The following is a 19886-nucleotide window of genomic DNA, read 5'->3' as shown; positions in this document are numbered from 1 at the left end:
ATTTTCAGGTACTTATTGTAGGAAGGAACGCCAAAAAAAGCACGTATTAGAGCAAACACTCAGAGACATATTGCTCAGTTAAATGATTCAGCAGCCATCTTGGATCCTGGACTAGGAATCTATCCTCTAAACTGGCTTTTAAGGATTTCAAGTATTCACTTTGATGTTTTGAAATGAAGTAGTGACTTGTCACCTTCCAAATTTTGTTTGCGAGTTTGCTGATAAAATCATCTATTGCTAATTTGTTTGTCTCTAAAGTATCATGATCATTATGGACCCACTACTTGAATTAAATTGATTCATCTGGAGCTCAGTCCTTGAATGTTTCTTCCAAATAAGCTATCAGTGCTTCCTCACCAGGACAGTTTATGCATCGTTGTAGCATACAATCCTTGGCATTCAAATTACAAACTGTTTTTTCCATAAGCACTTTGTAGTTGTCCTTGATATTTGCGCCTTGCAACAGGAGCTTGACATTCTGACATAATGAGTGCCTGATGCACCAACAGTTAAACACCACTTTGGTCTAAGCTCATAAAATTTTGAGAAGCCAATTTCAGCTCCATATTTATCACATATGCCACATACAGCAAGTTCTTTTTTTTTTTGTACTTTGACTCCATCGAACCAAACAGAAATGCAGTCTGTCTTGCCAGGACAGATTCTGTTAAATTCATCATCTTCATAAAATTGTCCTACTCATCATAAGAGCATAAGAAACGCCTTCACCGGATCAGACCGAGGTCCATCTAGTCCGGTGATCCGCACATGCGGAGGCCCATTTAGGTGCTCCTTTTTGGAGACCCGGATTTCCCGTATCCCTCAATATGATCTGCAAGAAGGTGTGCATCCAACTTGCGTTTGAAACCCAGCACAGTATTTTCTGCCACCACCTCCTCTGGGAGAGCATTCCAAGCGCCCACCACTCTCTGTGTGAAACAGAACTTCCTGACATCTGTCCTGAACCTGCTGCCATTCAGTTTTAGGCTATGACCTCTTGTCCGCGTCACATCTGAAAATGTCAGTAATGCTGCTTCCTGGTCAATTTGATCAAAACCCTTTAATATTTTAAAAGTCTCTATTAGATCCCCACGCAGTCTTCTCTTTTCGAGGGTGAACAGTCCCAGTTTTCCGAGGCGTTCCATGTAGCTTAAATTCTCCATGCCTTTGACTAATTTCGTGGCTCGCTTCTGTACCCTTTCCAACAGAATTTTATCCTTCTTAAGGTTTGGAGACCAGTGTTGGACACAGTATTCTAAGTGTGGTCTGACCATTGCTCTGTAAAGTGGCATTATAACATCTTCCGACCTACTCGTGATCCCCTTCTTAATCATGCCTAACATCCTATTTGCTTTCTTCGCCGCCGCCGCACATTGAGCCGATGGCTTTAGGGTTCAGCACCCCCAAATCCCTTTCTTGTTTGCATTTGGCTAATGTCACCCCCGACATCTTGTATTCATGTTCTTTGTTTTTCTTTCCCAGATGCATCACCTTGCATTTGTCTATGTTAAAATTCATCTGCCACTTTATTGCCCACGTTTCCAGCTGATTTAGATCTTTCTGAAGATCCTCACAGTCCCTTTGAGAGCCAACCGCCCGACATAGTTTTGTATCATCCGCAAACTTGATTATATTACAAGATGTTCCATCTTCCAGGTCATTTATAAAAATATTGAACAAAATGGGACCAACCACTTCTTTTGTCAACTGCTTGCCAACTTTTGGATCAGGTTAGGCATAAATACCCTGCTCTTTCTTGATTCTTTGGGCCATCTTTACCATACGTTCTGAAACTCCAAACTCTGATGCTGTTGCTTTTATTGACCAACTTCTTGGAGCCACAGTCAATATTTGGACTTTTTTTTTGATCTATCAGATATTGCAATTTTTTTCTTCATTTCCTCAATCAAGTCTATATAATTTTGATACAAGGTGCATTCTGTAGTTTGGCTTGACTGTCTGACATCCTGAACTGCTAGTCCAGTAGCAGACACTGTCTTGTGCTTTATCACATTTTGTACTCGTTCAATTTTTTGTTTTGTATAATCCAATTTATCTCTACTGTTCACTTTTGTACATTTCAAATGAGACTCCCAATGCAGATAAGCTTTGGTCAACCATGGCAGAAGTATCCATTTCAAAGTCGTAATCAGAAGATGATCAGTTTCTACCATAGAGATAAATTCAGCTTTACATCTAAGGCAAATTTTCTGACCTGGTTTAATGTTTCCTTTTGCCTGCTGATTCAATTTATTTCAAGATCAATTTTCAAAAGTCCCATTTTAACAATATGATTTTGCTTTCCAAATGGTCTATAGTGTGTATTTTGGATTGCTTCATATTTTTTGAGAGACAATGCTTCATGATGTAAACAGATTTGGTCTCGATCCATTAGATTGATTTCTGATTGCCAAATAAGTAGTAACTTGTCATCTTCTGATAATTAGTGTACCAATTTGAGGCCAGCATTTTTAAAATAAAATAAGCCATGACACTTTTTCTTCCAATGATACATGCTGCTAGTGAAGAACTGTCATCGGAATTCAATTCAGTTGTATCCATTTTAAATTAATTGATAAATTGCAAATTAATATGAATCCAATCTAAATGGGAAAATTTATGGAAAATAGGCTTGGAGACAAAAGAAAATTATCCCAATAATATGGTAAATAGAAATATGCTAAACTCATTGAATAAAAAAAAAAAAAATCCACGCAGAGCTTCCTAAATTTATAGAACTGATGTTAGCTGCTACGTCAAACACACATATATAAATGCATTAAGCTGTACATACAGACATGTGAAAAAGTTAGGACACCCCATGAAATATTCAGTTCTTTCTTAAGAAATGTTCACATTTAAGAATTATGAGAACAAACTGGAAGACCTGGAAAACAGGTCTCGCAGAAACAACTTTTGTCTAGTGGGCCTGTTGGAGATGTTGGTGGACAGAGACTTGCAAGCCTTTCTTGAGATACCAAATTATTGCAGTCACTCCAACTCCCAGATGCCCTTTGCCCTTTAAGAGTAGAAAGGGCTCATCAAGTTGACGATAAACAGCAGCAAGCTACATTGCCTCAGGTGATCATTTTTTAAAGTATTAAATTCTGCTTATAAGTTCGCTATCATTCAAGCTCTTAGGAATGGGAAAGAGCTAATTTATGAAACTTGGAAGGTCCTGTGTTTTCAGGACTTCTCGGCCAAAGTGGGTACACAGAGATGGGGGTTTGCCCCTGTATGTACTACACTGTTAGATAGGAAGTCCTATTTGCTGTCTTGTACCCTGCAAATTGAGGATCACATATCAGGGAGCAATGCAGATTTGTGTTACAGTGGAGGCAGCTTGAGCCTGGATGCAACAAGTTACTCAACGGCACTGGGAGCAGAGAATTCAGGACAGTGATTGTCACTGTTGTTTTCCACTATTATAGGGCTTTTGGTTGGCTGGTCATATCTTGAGATGCTCTATGCCAGTTTTTGAATCTTCAGGCTGACCACTGACTTGGTTTTGCACTTTGGCAACTCTGTTCTGCTTCTATATTCAGCTTACCCTACATATCTGGATTGATTGCTCCCTAGGGGACTTAGTGTTCTGATAGCCAGCTTCTTGGCGAGAAGAGTCTCGGAGATTCAGGCAGTATCATGCAGAGAGCCTTACAGAAGCGGGAGTCTTCTTTCGCACAGTACCTTCATTTTTGCTGAAAATGGTGTCTTCCTTCCATATCAAATCAGGAGGTCAGGTTACCCGTGTTCCATTCTACAAAGAGAGACAAAGTGTTGGAATTGCTAGATGTTTGGAGAGTTCTTCTCTGTTATCTAGAAATGACAAATTAATTTTGTCTCTCAGATCATCTTTTTGTCTTCACCAGTGCTGCTAGGCTGAGTAAGCCAGCATCTAGGCGACCATTTCCAGATGGATTCGTAAGGCGATCTCATTGGTGTACATTGGTTATGGGAAACAGTTACAGATTTCCTTGAGAGCACACCCTGCTAGAGGTTTGGCTTCTTCATGAGTGGAGTGTCAGCCAGTCCCTCCCAAGAAGATTTGTAGGGTAGCTATGTGACCCACTCTCCCATATATTTACAAAGTTTTTCAGAGTGGATTTTGAGGCACAAGAGGATACAGCCTTTGGATACTGCCCTACACTCGGGAGTCTGCTTAGGTAAGTCTCCTGTAGTAGGACTCCTAGACACATTGCACCAGAACGGAAGAATAGGTTTTTACCTTGATAATCTTCTTTTTGGTAAATGTCTAGTAGTGCTGATGCCCCACCCTGTCAGTTAGAATTCACCTGAGTATGTCCACAGCTGGAGATCTTCTCCTGCTAGATTGATATGAAGAGTAAAATACTGAACATTAAAAAAAAAAAAGTGAGCGAGTCTGAGCTCCATAAGTGTTAGTATTGGTTGCACTTTGACAGGTGGGCTGTTCATTCATTTCACATGGGTTTACGTTATGGGTAGAGAATGACATGAGGACAAATTGTTCCCTATTCCCACGGGGACTCATTTTCCCATTCTGTGAGTTATTTTCCTGTCCCTGCCCCACCCCTGCAAGCTCTGTCCTCATCTACACAAGCCTCAAACACTTTAAAATCATAAGTGTTCGAGGCTTGTGCAGTTAAGGCAGAGCTTTCAGGAATGGGGCAGGAACAGGGATAGCAACAAAACTCAAGGGGATGGGACAAGGAAATTGAGTTCCTGCGGTGGCAGGGAAAAATTTATCACTGTGTCATTCTGTAGTTATGGGTTGAATAACTTGGTTCAGTTTTGCCTTATCAGGGATGTTCCTCATCTCCTTCCTATTTCTTATGTTGTAGTGATGATCAATTGCCTTGGTACAAACTGAAGAGGGCACTACAGCCACTGGAGAAGGAGGCATAGTTGAAGAATTAAATTTCATCCTTCTGCAACACAACTTGTGATTTGGGGGATATTACCTATAGTCAGGAATCTTAGATACATCTACCAGAAAGAAGATTATTGAGGTAAGAACCTAACCTTCCATTAACAACAGTGTATTGCTCTTCTTGCTCAGGTTTTAATGGGAGGTACAACTTGAAAACAACCATGCATATTTTTTCCATTCCTATAGGCAAATTAGTATGATAATCAAATTGGGGGGGGGGGGAGGGGAGAGAAATAGCTAAATGCTTGGTCTTACTAATTACAGTAGACTCAGTTAACCGGCTCCCATGGAGATTGATTGATGCCAGATAAATGTAGTTTATGGTTGCTTGAGAGTTACAATAAAAAATAGGCCTAACTAATACTATATCCCATACTGTGCTATACCATAAACTATTCCAGAAAAACTACTGGACATGTGGTAGGCAAAGTGTGGACATACTCAGGTGTGGCATGCCAAGTTTACACTTAAATTTCCACCAGAAATTGATTTTATTTTAATTTAAATTATTACAGTATTTCTTAGTTTTTTTCTGGTTGATTGAGTTCTGGTTAACAATCTACTGTACAAAGTAGTCCCCCCCCATACACAAATTCATAATACTGTTTAGCTTACACTGTATCTTCCTTGATACAAATATTCCTTTTCATTTGATTTCAGATGAAAAGACTTGGGGCTTCTTTTACGAAAGTGCGCTAGCGTTTTTAGCGCACGCACAAGATTAGCCCACGCTAGCCGAAAAACTACCGCTTGCTTAAAAGGAGATGGTAGTGGCTAGCACACACGCTAAAACCGCTAGCACACCTTTATAAAAGGAGCCCTTGGTGTATATTTTTAGGGAGAAAAGTCAGAAGGAAAATTTAATTTGTATTCATTGTGGTTATACATTATTTTCTATCACAGAGTTTTAATATGGTGATCATTTGAAATTATTCCTTTGATAGTACAGATGAACTAAAATAATGCTCTTAAATACCCTCCTTAGTCATTTGACCATAGGTGAGATTTTTAATCCTGATTCTTAAATCATGACTTGATTAATGAGCAATTGTTAGTTGTTATGAGAGATTTGTTGCTCCCTTTTCCCTCTCTCCAATTGTCTGCCTTCACCTGGAGGAGGCAGATGCTGAAAGACAAGAATTCAGGAGTATAGGCTTTGTTTGCTTAAAGGGAATCTTAGAGAGCCACTTCAGCAGTGAAAGAGCACATCTTGAAATTTATTTTAGTTTTCTTTTAGCTTAAACATCATTTCAATTTGGCATTCTGTGCTGTGATAAAAATTGAAAGTGAAAGTAGAGAGAGAGAGAGAAATAAAAAATAACCATAGTCAGAGTGCTTGTGTCATCTTCCAGTCAGGTATTAATATTATCAGATGGTAGTGAACTTGATAGGAACATTTTAGTGGTCATTTGTTATACCTAAGTCTAAGAAATGTACCTTCCATTAATAATCTGCATTTATTTTCATTAAATATTTTATTCGGGTTTATATAGTACTTAGGTCTAAAGCTGGGCCAAATTGCAATTCTGAACTTGTCATTTAATTTGGATTACTGGATTGCAGTTGAGTCTGGCAATAAGAGCCCATGCAGCTGTAGACTGGCATTTTTACCCGTGTTTCATGGGGTCACAATATTGTAATCCATAAACACTGCTATACGTGAATAACCTGGTTGGAGGACAAGATTTCAAAACCTCTCCTATCATTAAGCATAGACATATAGTACTTATGTGAAAATACATATTGCTTAACTTTAGATTCTGTGAGACATGATTTCACTATACTGTATAGAAGAGCACCATTTGTGCCTTTTCTGTAGAAGGGTGAATAAACTTTTCTAGACCTTTCAAGCTATGTTCCAAGTGTCTCTCGCCTTTTTATTCTTGCTCTCTCTTATTTGCAGCTTGTTGGGAGAAGATGGTCCCAAATCAGAACGCAAATGATGAAAATCTAAATACTTGTCCCAATCTTATTTTAAGATTTCCAAGGAATCTTTTAGTATGCTGGCACTGTTCAGATGCACAGTATATTTGCCTCACCTTTGGTTACACTTCAAAATCAGTGTCTTTCACTGTGGCTAATATGGAGACTGTATAGTTATTAAAAATGATGCCCATAGAAAGTAATTGAAGCCAAAACTGTGTAAAATACAGTTTCCTAGGTGTAAATTGTATATATTTGTGGAGTTGCATTCAATATTCATCTTTTTGCATTTTACAGAAGTCGGATTTTTTTTTTTACTGTTTCATTTAAATGTTCGTCAGCTTTGGGCATGAGTTTAGAAAAGTTTACTGAATAGCCAGTGAGCTGTTCTTCTCAGACTAGGGCTGGGCTTGAAAAAAGTAACAGAATAATGTTTTGTTTTCTGTTTAATGGTAGAAATAGTACTTGAAGCTTAAATGAAATAAAGTTCAGACCTGCTGAGCTTTAATTTAGCTTCTTGGTAAATTGTTTTTTAATAGATTTCACCCTGTTGAATCTGTTCACAGGTTGAATTGCCCAGCCCTAATCAAAGTGCATAAAGTTGTAGATATGTTAGTTTAACTTAAACTGAACATTTTTTTAACTGTAGTTGATAAATGTCAACTGATAATTGTGTTTTGAAATGTTTAACCCTAGTAAGCTTACTTTTTTTTTTCCCTCACTGCAACTTTTCAGGTTTGGACCTTATGAGTCTTTTGACTCCAGGTCTTCTCTGGGCGGGCGAGATCTGTACAGATCTGGCTATGCTTTTAATGAACCCGAACAAAGGCACTTTGGAGATAGTTATGATGGTCGATTTGACAGCTCCTACCGGAATAGCCTTGACTCTTTCGGAGGTAGAAACCAGGGCGGGTCTAGCTGGGAATCAGCTTACGCACGCTCAAAGTTGAGACCTGGGTTTTTGGATGACAGAGGAAGAGAAAGTTACTCTTCCTACAGCAGTTTTTCTTCACCCCATATGAAGCCTGCAGCTGTAGGCTCTCGGGGGAGAGGAACGCCTGCTTATCCCGAAGGTGCGTTTGGAAGCAGAAGCTATGATGCTTTTGGAGGACCATCAACAGGCAGAGGCCGAGGCAGAGGAGTAAGTACAGAATCTTTTCAGATTCTTTTCACTAGTTGATTTTGAATTCTTTCACAACCAGAACTTTAAAATGGAATGCACTGTTGTAGTGACATCAAAAGGGCATGGATATCATAGAAAAGCCCTTTGAAGGTGACTTTTAAAGCAGTATAACTTTTAAAGTAAAATCAATTAATAGTCATTTGAATTACTAGATTTGGTGTTCTCTCCTTTTTATATGAAAGGAGACAATGTAACTATAGGTTTCATCCAAAAGGGGTTAAAGTACTATTTTCTTTAAACTTTAGCAGGTTTGCTGCTCATAAACATTTTGTAATAAAGAAAAAAAAAGTTTCTATGGAACCGTTTGAAGTTCTGATTAGGTTAAAGGTGCAATGTATGATTACAAACACTAGGTGTTAAATGCTTTCCAATGTTCACTCTTCTAGCTAAATGTTAGAAATTAGAACTGTATATGACTTCATGTTGAATGCTAAGATTTTAGCATTAGCCTCCAGTGGTTTACTTTTTAAATTTTGCCTTGTATGTTGAAAATAGATTAACTAGACAGTTTCCTACAGGACATATTTCCCTTATCAACTTTATTAGTCATAGTCTAACCCAGATCTACAATAAATAGAGAATGATTGTCCACATTTTTTTTCTTGCAGCTGTTGAGTTTTAAAATGTAGCTTATTTTTAAAGATAAGCTAACAAAATAAAGGATTCTTTTTTTTTCTAAATGCATGTTTTTCATACCTTTTGTTTGAATAATTTAAGAACCCTTGATGTGTGTAATCTAATTTTATTTTGGGGATTATGTTGCACCAACTCTCAAACTAAAATTACAAATATATTCTTGAGACTCAAGAATATACGTGCTGGTTGGGTGAACACTGAACTGTGTACACCAGTGTTTCTCAACTTTTTCAAGCCAAGAATTCCCTAAGTCTAATAAATATCAACCGAGTATCCCTGCCCAGGCTCTGCCGCAGACCCGCCCAAATACTAATTGTAATGCAATTTCTTCCATCCATTTTTCATATACAGTCGACTCCGCTTAAGTGCACGCCCTTCGGACCGGGTCTCCAAGTGCGCTTAAACGGAGTGTGCGCTTAATAGGAGTGGGGGGAGGCTGTAGTTAAGCCGACTCAGTTTAAATATGGTGCATGGGCTGCTGGAGCCTAAAGTACAGGAAAGCTATGCCCTTCAGCCTATACTTTCTCGCTTCTTCTTGTAAGGCAGATTGCTAGATCTCAAAGCGGTAGTGCCCGTGCCTCCGCAGGAGTGTGGCACTGGCCAGTATTCAATTTTCTTCAGGGTGCCCAAGAAAGAGGGGACTTTTTGACCCATCTTGGATCTGAAGGGGGTCAACAGGGCTCTGTGAGTTCTGTCTTTTCACATGGAGACCCTGTCATTCTGGCGGTTCAGCTGGGGGAATTTCTGATGTCTCTCGATCTGATTGAGGCCTACTTGCATGTTCCGATTCGTGCCTCCCATCAGCGGTTCCTTCGCTTTGCGATCTTGGGATGGCACTATCCATTTTGTGCGTTTCCTTTTGCTCTGGCCACAGCTTCGCGGACGTTCACCAAGATTATGGTGGTCATGGCAGCGGCCTTGCGCAAGGAGAGCATTCTGGTTCACCCCTATTTGGACGATTGGTTGATCTGAACAAAGTCTTTTCAGGATAGTTCCTGAGTTGTGGCTCAGGTTGTGGAGTTCCTGCAGTCGCTGGGATGGGTAGTCAACTTGTCCAAGAGCTGGTTGGCTCCGTCTCAGTGCCTGAAGTACCTTGGGGCTCTTTTTGACACCAGCTTGGGGAAGGAATTCCTGCCAGAGACCCGAGTGGTCAAACTGCAGTTCCAGATTTGTCTTCTGATGGCTTCCCTGTGTCCTCGGGTGCAGGTTTTTTTTTCTCCAGGTCTTGGGGTCGATAGCAGCTTCCCTTGATGTGGTTCAGTGGGCCCCGGCTCACATGCGCCTGCTTCAGCAATGGTTGCCCCAGGTGCATGATTTGCACTCTCCTGTTCATCAGGGTTAGTTCATCACAGTCTCTGTTGGTGGCTACAGTCTTCAAATCTGGTGCAGGGAGTGAGTCTGGATCAACCCCAGTGGAGAGTGCTTCTCATGGACGGCAGTCTGTAGGGGAGTTCAGTGTCTCGGTCGCTCGGCTCAGGGTAACGGGTCAGAGGAGGTGTCTTAGTCGATCAGTGTTCTAGAGCCCAGAGCCATCCAGCTGGTGTTGCTAGCGTTCCAGATGTTGTTGATGGGCAAGTCTGTTCGGGTTCTTTCGGATAATGCCAGGGCGGTGGCTTATGTCAATTGTTGGGGGAACCAGGAGTCCTCTGGTGGTACAGGAGGCTGCTCTGCTCATGGTATGGGCAGAGACTCATCTCAGTCGCACAGCTTTCGAGTTGATTGTGCAGTCGTGGGGGCAACCGGTCATGGACCTGATGGCCACAAATGTCAACGTCAAAGCGCCACGGTTCTTCAGTCAGCACAGGGATGTTCTGGAACAGACTTGGCTCCTGTACATGTTTCCTCCGTGGCCGATGGTGGCCAGAGTCCTTCGCATTGCTCTGCACCCCAGCCGCATGATCCTGGTGGCTCCAGACTGGCCCAGGCACTGTGATACACGGATCTAGTTCGTCTTCTCATGGCAGATCCTCTTCTGCTGCCCATCTCGCCCGACCTGACAGGGCCCCATTCCAATGTTCGATCTGGTTTCCTTTTGTCTTATGGCTTGGCTCTTGAGAAGGAGCGTCTAGGTAAGAAAGGTTATTCAGATAAAGTGATCTCCACTTTCTTGGGGTCCCAGAGGCTTTCCACTTCTCGGGCTTATATGTGGGTTTGGCATATTTTTGAAGAGTTGTGTGCTGCGCATGAAGTGGTTTGCTTTCAAGTCTCTTTGCCTCACATCTTGGAGTTCTTGCAGGATGCCTGGCCTGGTCTTCTCTCCGGGTTCAACTTGCTGCTTTGTCTGCGCTTTGTGGTTTGTTGCATGGTAAGCGTTTAACTTCTTTTTCTGGATGTGGTTTGCTTTTTAAGGGCAGCTTAATTGTTTTGGCCTCCAGTGCGGCCTTCGGTTTGGGCCTGGGATCTCAATCAGGTCTTGTCTGTACTAGTGTGCCCTCCCTTTGAACCCCTGGGTTCCTGTTCATGGAAGGACCTTACTCTCAAGGCGGTTTTCCTAGTGGCCATTCCTTCTGCAAGACGCGTTTCTGAGCCTGCAGGTTTTTTCTTTAAGGCCTCCCTTCCTGGAGTTTTCTTGGGAGCAGGTGATGCTAAGGCCTGTTCCTTCCTTTCTGCCGAAGTTGGTCTTGCCTTTTCATGTCAACCAGTTTGTGGTCCTCCCAGTCTTGGGTAGCCGGAAGGGCTCTTCGGAACAGAGGCAATTGCGCAAGTTGGATGTCTGTTGGGTCCTTCGCTCTTATGTTTAGTGGACCCAGGAGTTCCGGAAGTTGGATCATCTTTGTGTCCTCTTAGCGGGTCCGTGAAAGAGGGATGGCGCTTCCAAGGCTACCATTGTGCACTGGATCAGAGAGACTATCGTTTCTGCCTATCTTTTTCAGAAGAAGCCTGTTCTGGATTTTCTCAAGGCTCATTCTACTCAGGTTAGGCAGCTTTCTCAGATGAGTCTTCTCTGGTGCCTCCAGTGGATATTTGTAAGGCTGCAGTTTGGTCTTCTCTGCATTCATTTGTGCGACACTACTGTGTGGATGTCCAGGTGTGTCGGGATGCAGTGTTCGGTGAGCATGTTCTGTTGGCAGCCTTCCGGGAGGTCTCACCCATGATGGGTACTGCTTTGGTACGTCCCCATCAGTGAACTGTACCGGTCTGAAGAGATGCTAAAGAAGGAGAAATTAGGTTCTTACCTGCTAATTTTCTTTCTTTTAGACACTCCAGACCAGTATAGTTCCCACCCTGTCTGTCGTTCTGGATTCGCGTGAAGAGTGTGGGTTTTTTTTTCTGCTGGTTTTAGTATTTTTATAGGGTCGGGGAGATCAAAAGAACAGCAGCTTTGGCTCAGCTGATGTAGCTGGCGAGCTGTGAGGATGTTTTGCTGAAGGGGCTTCTTCTATGCAGTTTCCAACAGTATTGCTCTATGTTAGTTGTTACTGCTGTTATTGTTATAATTAGCAGTTCTGCTTGACTATTTGGCAGACTGGTTAGACTAGAGGGAAGCACAGCTATTAATATTACAGTCAGTTTTGTTTCAGTCTCCATCTGCTGGTAATGGTGAGCTATTACCTATCAGTGAACTGTAGCAGTCTGGAGAGTCTAAAAGAAAGAAAATTAGCAGGTAAGAACCTAATTTCTCCTTTCTATTCCCTCCCTCCTATGTCCCAAGTTAGTGTCTCCTTCCTCTCTCCCTTCTGTGACCCATGTTCATGCCCCCTTCCTTCCATGTAAGTAGCTGCCCATCCGTAGAAGCCGCTTCTAGACCCCGCCTTCCTACCGCCCCTTACTGCTGCTGTGGATCCCCACCCCGAAGCCGACCCAGTTCTTGTTTGAGCCACACTCGCTCCTTCGGTCTTCAGTGGCACTCCTTTTAGGGATGGTGCAGGCAGCGATTCACATGCACGTGACTGACCCACAAGCCTTTCCTCCGTTATCTCTGACGTTGGAGAGAAGGTTTCCGAGTCAGCTACTTAACGTGTAGCGTGGAAATCGCTGTATGCGCTTTTCTCCAGGAAGTGCCACTAAAGGAGCGAGTGTGGCTCGAACAAGAGCTGGGTCCGGGATGGGCGGACAGGAAGGTGAGATCCCTGGCGGTGGCTTCTACGAATGGGTGGGAATATTCTCTGCGGTGGCCGGGCCACATACCCCTAAGGGTACTTGTACCGCAAGTTGAGAAACACTGGTGTACACTGAACTGGTGTGCGTTTTGTCTATATAGCAACCGTACTCCCTTCAAAAGAGATGATGGGACTGGTATAAGGGTTGAACATGCACTGACTCAGTGTAATGTTCCTACTTCTCTTACTAAGTTTCCTGGGTGCAAAGGAAGAAGAGGACTTTATAGTATGTAGCTTAGAGTTGGGGGGAATAGGTGCAAAAAGCAAGGTTGAAAAACAGTGCTCTTGATGATGGTGTTTTTGTACTATGAGGTATAAGTATCCTTAGAAAATCCTCCCTCTATTAAATGTGAACAGTCTTCAGTTGGGATTAATTTGGCATTAGGTTGCTGTGGAGAGAAACCGCTGTTGCATTCTAGGCCATAGCTAGAGAGTGGTTTCCTGTTGCTGCAGTGGAGGAAAAGAAATTACAAGAGACTGGTTTAAGGAAAAGGGAGAAAATTTGAGGCAGAGGTTCAAATTAGAGAGTGACATGGGGACAAATTTGTCCCCGTAGGAATTCAATTTCTCCATCCTGTCCCTGCGAGTTTTGTTGTTATACTTGTTTCTGCCCCATTCCTGTAAGCTCTGCCTTAACTGAACACTTATGATTTGAAAGTGTTTGAGACTTGTGCAGATGAGGATGGAGCTTGTGGGAATGGAACAGGAAAAGAACTTGCCAGGACGGGGAAATGAGTTCCTGTGAGGACAGGGTAAAATTTGTCTCCGTGTCATTCTCTAGTTTAAATTTATGGGCCCCAGAGCAGGGATTTCATCACAATAGATGTTGGAGTGGCTATAAGTGGGCCTTGGTGTTTTGGCAGAATTTATACCATTGTGAACAAAGAAAAGCAAAATAAATGAATGCTAGATAAACAGAAGTTCTTCAGAGACATGCAGGGGAAATCTAGGCACACTTGTTGGTGAAGTCCTGTGAGTTGGTGCTCTCCCCTTGCTACAGTTAAGTTTTTGGCTTACTGGGCATGTGCAGAGATTCCTGTCTTCAGTGGCTCCTTCCTTCACTAGCTCAGTTTTTTCTTCAACCACTCAGGTCACAGCTCTCCATTTTTTTTCTTATATTCACTACTAAAAAAAGAGAAAATAAAAGGAAAGGGAGATCAGAAGACTAATAACAGCAAGAGTTTATATAACTCCCCCCCAAAAACAAACAAACAAACAATAAAATAAATTGAGACCACTTTTCTCAGACTAAAAGGGGGAAAAAAAAAATCACACAAGCCATACAACTCAAAAGTGCAGGCGAAACGAGACAGAGTGACCTTTCCTGCAGTCTACAGGCAGGGCACTAGGACCTCCATGGCTCTCCTGTCGTGAGTCTCTAAAGCAGTGTATCGCAAACTGTGTGTCTCCTGAGATTTCAGGTGTGCGGCGAGAGGCATGTCTTTTACGCAGTCAGCCGACGCAGATGACGATCCTCCTGGCCGGCGGCTCTCCTCCTCTCCCTGCACTAGTGGTGCCCGATTCACAATTCAAATCAGTTTACCAATTCACTTTGGGTGAATCGATTCGAATCAATTTAAAACAGAAAAAAATTGGCCAGCCTCTTGCTGGCCAGCCGCTGCCGCACCTGCGTTAGAGGGCGAGGGGGGAGGGTCAGTTGGAAAGTGCTGGTGTCCGGCTTCTCCCTGGCCTCCCGCGGTCCATTTACCTAATATCAGCAGCCTGCAGAGAAGATCGCGGTGCTAGCGATCTTTGCAAGCTGCCATAGGTCTTCGGAGCTGTTTCCTCTGCCGTGATCCTGCCTCTGATGTCAGGATCTTCGGGTTGCCAGCCAGACACAGCATATGATTATATCTCCACACACACACACACACACACCCGCGGACTGACAGACGTGATACAGATAGAGGAAGGTGTAAAAATGCAGCCGGCACCCTGCGAGACACCACTTATCTTCCTACAGGTGCCTTACAGCCTGTGTTAAAACTCCTAAGCAGTAGGTAAGGGGGAAAACGAGGATAGCCCTGAGCTCCAAAAATACATGTGCAGGTTGTTTAATAGGTACCACCTGGGATCAACCTGTCAGCTGCAAACTGCAGTCTGCTTCTTTTCTACATAGGCAGAGCTAGTATTGAAACTGGAAAGCTCCAAGCGCAGATCTGGGGGATCATCTCCAGGTACTAGAACACCTGAAGCATGCAAAGATCCAGCATACAGTCCGTGGTCCTCTGTCCATGTAAGCACTGCACCTTGAAACAAGGGCCAGCAAGCTGGTCAGTAGTATAAGAATCAGGAACAGCAGCTGACTGAGACAAGGACATGCCCAAAGAAACAACACCACTGAGAAACACAGCAGATGTGAAGCAGGATTACGTAGAGGAAGAACACCTGCTTCTAAACTTTTTGTTTTTAAACAACCGTTTCAGAAACTCTGAGAGTCTCCAGCTCCTGGGGCGCAAAGTCACCCTCTGATGACTTAACCATGCTATTTGAAGGCTGCAGAGGGACCGCAGCCATGCATACGAAACTTATCAGCCATGCTGAGCCCCAAAAATAAAGCTGCCTCACCAGGCAAGCCGAGGATTTTGTCACCTGCTTAATCAGGAGAGAGGCTAAGCTTTGCACTACTGCCACTCTCAGCTGCGCCATGCAGCACAAGAACGCTCCTTAAGCGCCTAATTTGTGCAATCCTGGCAAGAATTCACATTAAGAGAGCCTAAGGACTCCATCCCAACAAAATTTGAAGCATAAAAAGACTGCTAAAAATCCAAGATGGCCGCCGCTATGAAATTCACACCAAAATTGCAATATTTTTTATACTTAGAAATATTAAAAAAACGGCAGTGTTAGGATTTTTCAGGTGAGGGAACACAGGGGGACATGCAGAAACCTTGAAAATCCCACTTTTCAGACCTTCCCGGATTCACCTTACAGGTTTTGACAGCCTATACTCACTATGACCTGTTTGTGGAATTGTGCTGCAGCCTGCCTCAGCTCTCTTACAGTAGTTGAATCACAGAATTACTGCCTCATGCTGGGAATGCTTCTGCAAAGCTGATCTTTGGGATGCCAGTCAGACCCTATAACTGACTGTACTGCTGTCTCTGCGGACTGACGGACGCAAACCTGAAGGCAGAGGTGAAAGGACATAGCCAGCACCCTGCGAGAAACTGTCGAGCCTCCTAAAAGTTCCTAAAGCAGGTGAGACAACTTCTGGGATGGCCCTGAGCTCCAAAGAAAACTAAGTAATAATAATAATAATAATAGCTGGCTGAAGTCTGTATGATCTCAATGTAGGCAAAGCTGAAGAAACACTCTGAGCACAAGAATCCTCCCTAAAAAAGGAACTAAACACCAAATAAAATAATAAAATGTGGAAAGCAGAATGAACACACTCCTGCAGGCATGCCTGCAGAAGGAAAAAAATGGAGGTGGAATTAAGGAGCTCAGTGAAGCACAGAAAAATCCAAACTGGATTCCTTCTGCAGATGGCACGTTGCCATAGGGACACTACCCACTTGTCTAGAATGCTAGGAATGATAAAGAAGGGGATCATGAACAGATCGGAGAAGGTTATCATGCCACTGTACCAGGCCATGGTGTGCCCTCACCTGGAGTACTGCGTCCAGCACTGGTCACTGTACTTGAAGAAGGATATGACACTACTTGAAAGGGTCCAGAGAAGAGCAACTAAAATGGTTAAGGGGCTGGAGGAGTTGCCGTACAGTGAGAGATTGGAAAAACTGGGCCTTTTATCTCTTGAAAAGAGCAGACTGAGAGGGGACATGATCGAAACGTTCAAAATACTGAAGAGAATAGACTTAGTAGATAAAAACAGATTGTTCACCCTCTCCAAGGTAGGAAGAATGAGAGGGCACTCTCTAAAGCTGAAAGGGGATAGATTCCGTACAAATGTAAGGAAGTTCTTCTTCACCCAGAGAGTGGCAGACAATTGGAACGCTCTTCTGGAGTCTGTTATAGGGGGAAAATACCCTCCAGGGATTCAAGACAAAGTTGGACAAGTTCCTGCTAAACTGGAACATACGCAGGTAAGGCTGGACTCATTTAGAGCACTTGTCTTTGACCTGAGGGCCGCCGTGTGAGCGGACTGCTGGGCAGGATGGACCACTGGTCTGACCCAGCAGCGGCAATTCTTATGTACCTATTGTACTAGATCACTCCTTCTGGCTCGCTTGCGCAAGGGAAAAACTGCAGGTAGCAGTAGAGTGAAGAAGAGGATCACACAAAAAACCTGGAGTGGATTCCGTCTACATATAGTTCGTAGCCACAGGGAGATAACCCACTTATCCAGAATGACACAGCTACTGCACTGGAATCCCCGTTAACTGATTCCCCGTTAACCGATACTCAACCAACTGGTAAGCCCCCTCCCCCCCCAAAAAAAAAAGAATAACCCCAAACCACCTCTCTCCAGCCCCAGAACCAGCAGCCAGACCTGACCCGCTAACCCCCCTCCTTTCCTGAAGCAACAGTGGCAGTTGGTCCTGACCCACCAACTTCACCCCGCCCAGCCCCTGAATCAGCATGGCAGCTGGTCTTGACCCGCCAACCTCCTTTCCCTCTTACTCCTGATTCAGCAGCATAAATAAAGGTTACTGCTGTAAAATCTCATATGAAAATGGATTTTGTCCTAAAAATTAGTGCAGATTGCAGACTTTACCCTTAGTTGTTGAAGGAGGTCCACTAGAAGAAGGGGAGGACTTTGAGGCCAAAACAGGGCCCACAGGAGCTTTCTCTTCTGTTTGTAGGTGACTCAATGTAGTGGTAGACCTTGTGAAACCCTCCAAAGTCAGTGCTGAACTGGCCAGCGGTTAAGAGGGAGCATCTGGGGGCTTTCACTGTTCTCAGCCACATGTTGATCTTGTGGGCTCTGCTGCTTTGTTCCGTTTTGAGGTTGGAGAGCAGAATTACCTCCCCCAGCAGAGCCAAAACAGGAACCTGGTGGGAGGAGGGAACCATCTAAGCATCTGACGGCTGTGCAGAAGTTATAGTGATGAGCCACATGCTATGGAAAATGCCACTGCTGTTTATGTATGCTTTAGAGCAGTGTCTCGCAAACTTTCTGGCCGGCGGCACACTAAGTCCAGTGCCCCAGCCAGAAGGCACCCAAGGCCCATCTGGCCGCGACCCACTTCGGTAGAAGGTTACAGGAGGTGCAGGATAGTGCTGCCCGATTCAGGAAAAAAAAATTCGATTCGATTCAGCCTATTGAATCGATTTTTCGATTTGATTTTCCTGCCCAATTGGGTGTTTTTTTTGGGTTTTTTTTTTTTTACAAACATCCTGGTGGATTTATTTTATAGCCTTTTCACCCCTATTATAGCCTCTTCACCCACTTTGCCTTCTCCTAACGACACTGGCGCTGTGGTGTAAACAAAATAAACAAACAAGACTTTTCCTCTCTCTGTTAAATCCTAGCTCACGTTTGCAGTCTAACACCAGCTCTGGCAGGATACACATTTCAAATCTGACATATTTTAATCACAAAACAGAAAATAAAATTAGTTTTTCTACCTTTTGTTGTCTAGTCATTATTCAAATCTTGTTGGTCCCCGGCTCTGGTGTCTTCTGATAACTTGCTTGCCAGGGTCTCCTTCTTTCTCTGTGCTAACCATCCATCTTCTATCTCTGTCCTCCCATTCTGTTTCCCTTCCCTCCCCCGGAGGTCTGGCATCTTTCCTTTTTTTTCGTCTCCATCCACTAGTGCTGCCCGATTCATGATTTGAATCGGTTCACCGATTCACTTCGGGTGAATCGATTTAAAAAAGAAAAAAAAAAATTTGGTTCTCGATTCGGCTGACCCTCCCACCTCGCCCCCTAAAGCAGGAGCAACAATGCTGCTCTTGTTGGCTGGCTCCTGCTGCACCTGCTTTAGAGGGCGAGGGGGGAGGGTCAGTCGGGAAGTGCTGCTGTTGGCTTCCTCCCCTGGCGTCCGTTTCCCCCTTTGGCGTTCAGCTTCCCCCCTGGCCTCCCCGCACCGTTTACCTTTGAGGAGCAGCCTGCAGACAAGATCGCAGTGCTAGCGATTTTTGCACTGCTTCTGAGCTGTTTCCTCCGCTGCAATCCTGCATCTGATGTCAGAGGAGGAGTGGGACCGCGGGGGAGGAAACAGCTCCCAAGTAGTGCAAAGATTGTTAGCACCGCGATCTTGTCTGCAGGCTGATCCTCAAAGGTAAACGGTGCGGGGAGGCCAGGGTGGGAAGCCAGGGGGAACACGCAGGCCTTCCGGGGGGGGATGAGCAGTCCTTTGGGGTGAGGGGTGGGACAGGCTTTCAGGGGGGACAGTTAGGCAAGCCTTCAGGGGTGGGATGCAGGCCTTTAAGGGGGGGACAGGCCTTCAAGGGGGACAGGCAGGCCTTCAGGGGAGGACAGACCTTCGGGGGGGACAATCAGGCAGGCCTTCGGGGGGATGCATGCCTTCAAGGGGGGGGGACAGGCCTTCAAGGGGGAAACAGGCCTTCAGGGATGATGGAACAGGCCTTCAGGAGGGACAGGACAGGCCTTTAGGAGGAGGTGCAGGCCTTCAGGGAGGGCAGACCTTCAGGGGAGGGGGCCCCTGGTATAGAAGTACACGGAGGGAGGGAGGTAAGGGGGGGGTTCAAAGTGACTTGGGAGTAAGAAATAATGGATCTGAAAATAGAGGAGAGGGAGAAAGATGATGGACAATGGGATTTAGGGAGGGAAGGAACAGAAAGGGAAATAAATTGGACACAAGGGATGGTGTTGAGGGGGGGATAGAGATACTGGATAGGAGGGTAGTTGGGAAAAGAAAGGGAGAGATTTTGGACCCTGGAGTGGTGGTGGAGTGGTGGGGAAGGAGGGAGAGATGTTGGATGAAAGGGTAATTAAGAAAGGTAGATCTATGGAGGGAGATGAAAAAAAGGAAAGATGCCAGACCTCCTGGGGAGGGAAGGGGATGGCAGATGGATGGTTAGCATGCAGAAAGAAGGAGACCCTGGCAAGCAAGTTATCAGAAGACAACCAGAGCCGGGGATCAACAAGATTTGAATAATGACGAGACAACAAAAGGTAGAAAAACTAATTTTATTTTCTGTTTTGTCATTACAATATGTCAGATTTGAAACGTGGATCCTGCCAGAGCTGGTGTTAGACC

At 44.1% G+C, this 19886-nt stretch overlaps 1 protein-coding gene across 1 annotated transcript in view; it reads left to right on the top strand.

The window, feature by feature from the left end:
- LOC117346438 (DBIRD complex subunit ZNF326-like) overlaps positions 1 to 19886 on the top strand; it is a 148247-nt gene that overhangs the window by 11267 nt on the left and 117094 nt on the right. The window contains 1 exon segment of the mRNA XM_033915980.1: positions 7568 to 7973. Within this exon segment, the coding sequence (XP_033771871.1) occupies positions 7568 to 7973 (406 nt within the window).

This window comes from Geotrypetes seraphini, chromosome 12, assembly GCF_902459505.1.
Source record: "Geotrypetes seraphini chromosome 12, aGeoSer1.1, whole genome shotgun sequence".
Taxonomy (NCBI): Eukaryota; Metazoa; Chordata; class Amphibia; order Gymnophiona; family Dermophiidae; genus Geotrypetes; species Geotrypetes seraphini.
Note: the sequence above shows the minus strand (reverse complement) of the source record. Positions and strands in the feature narration are given on the sequence as shown.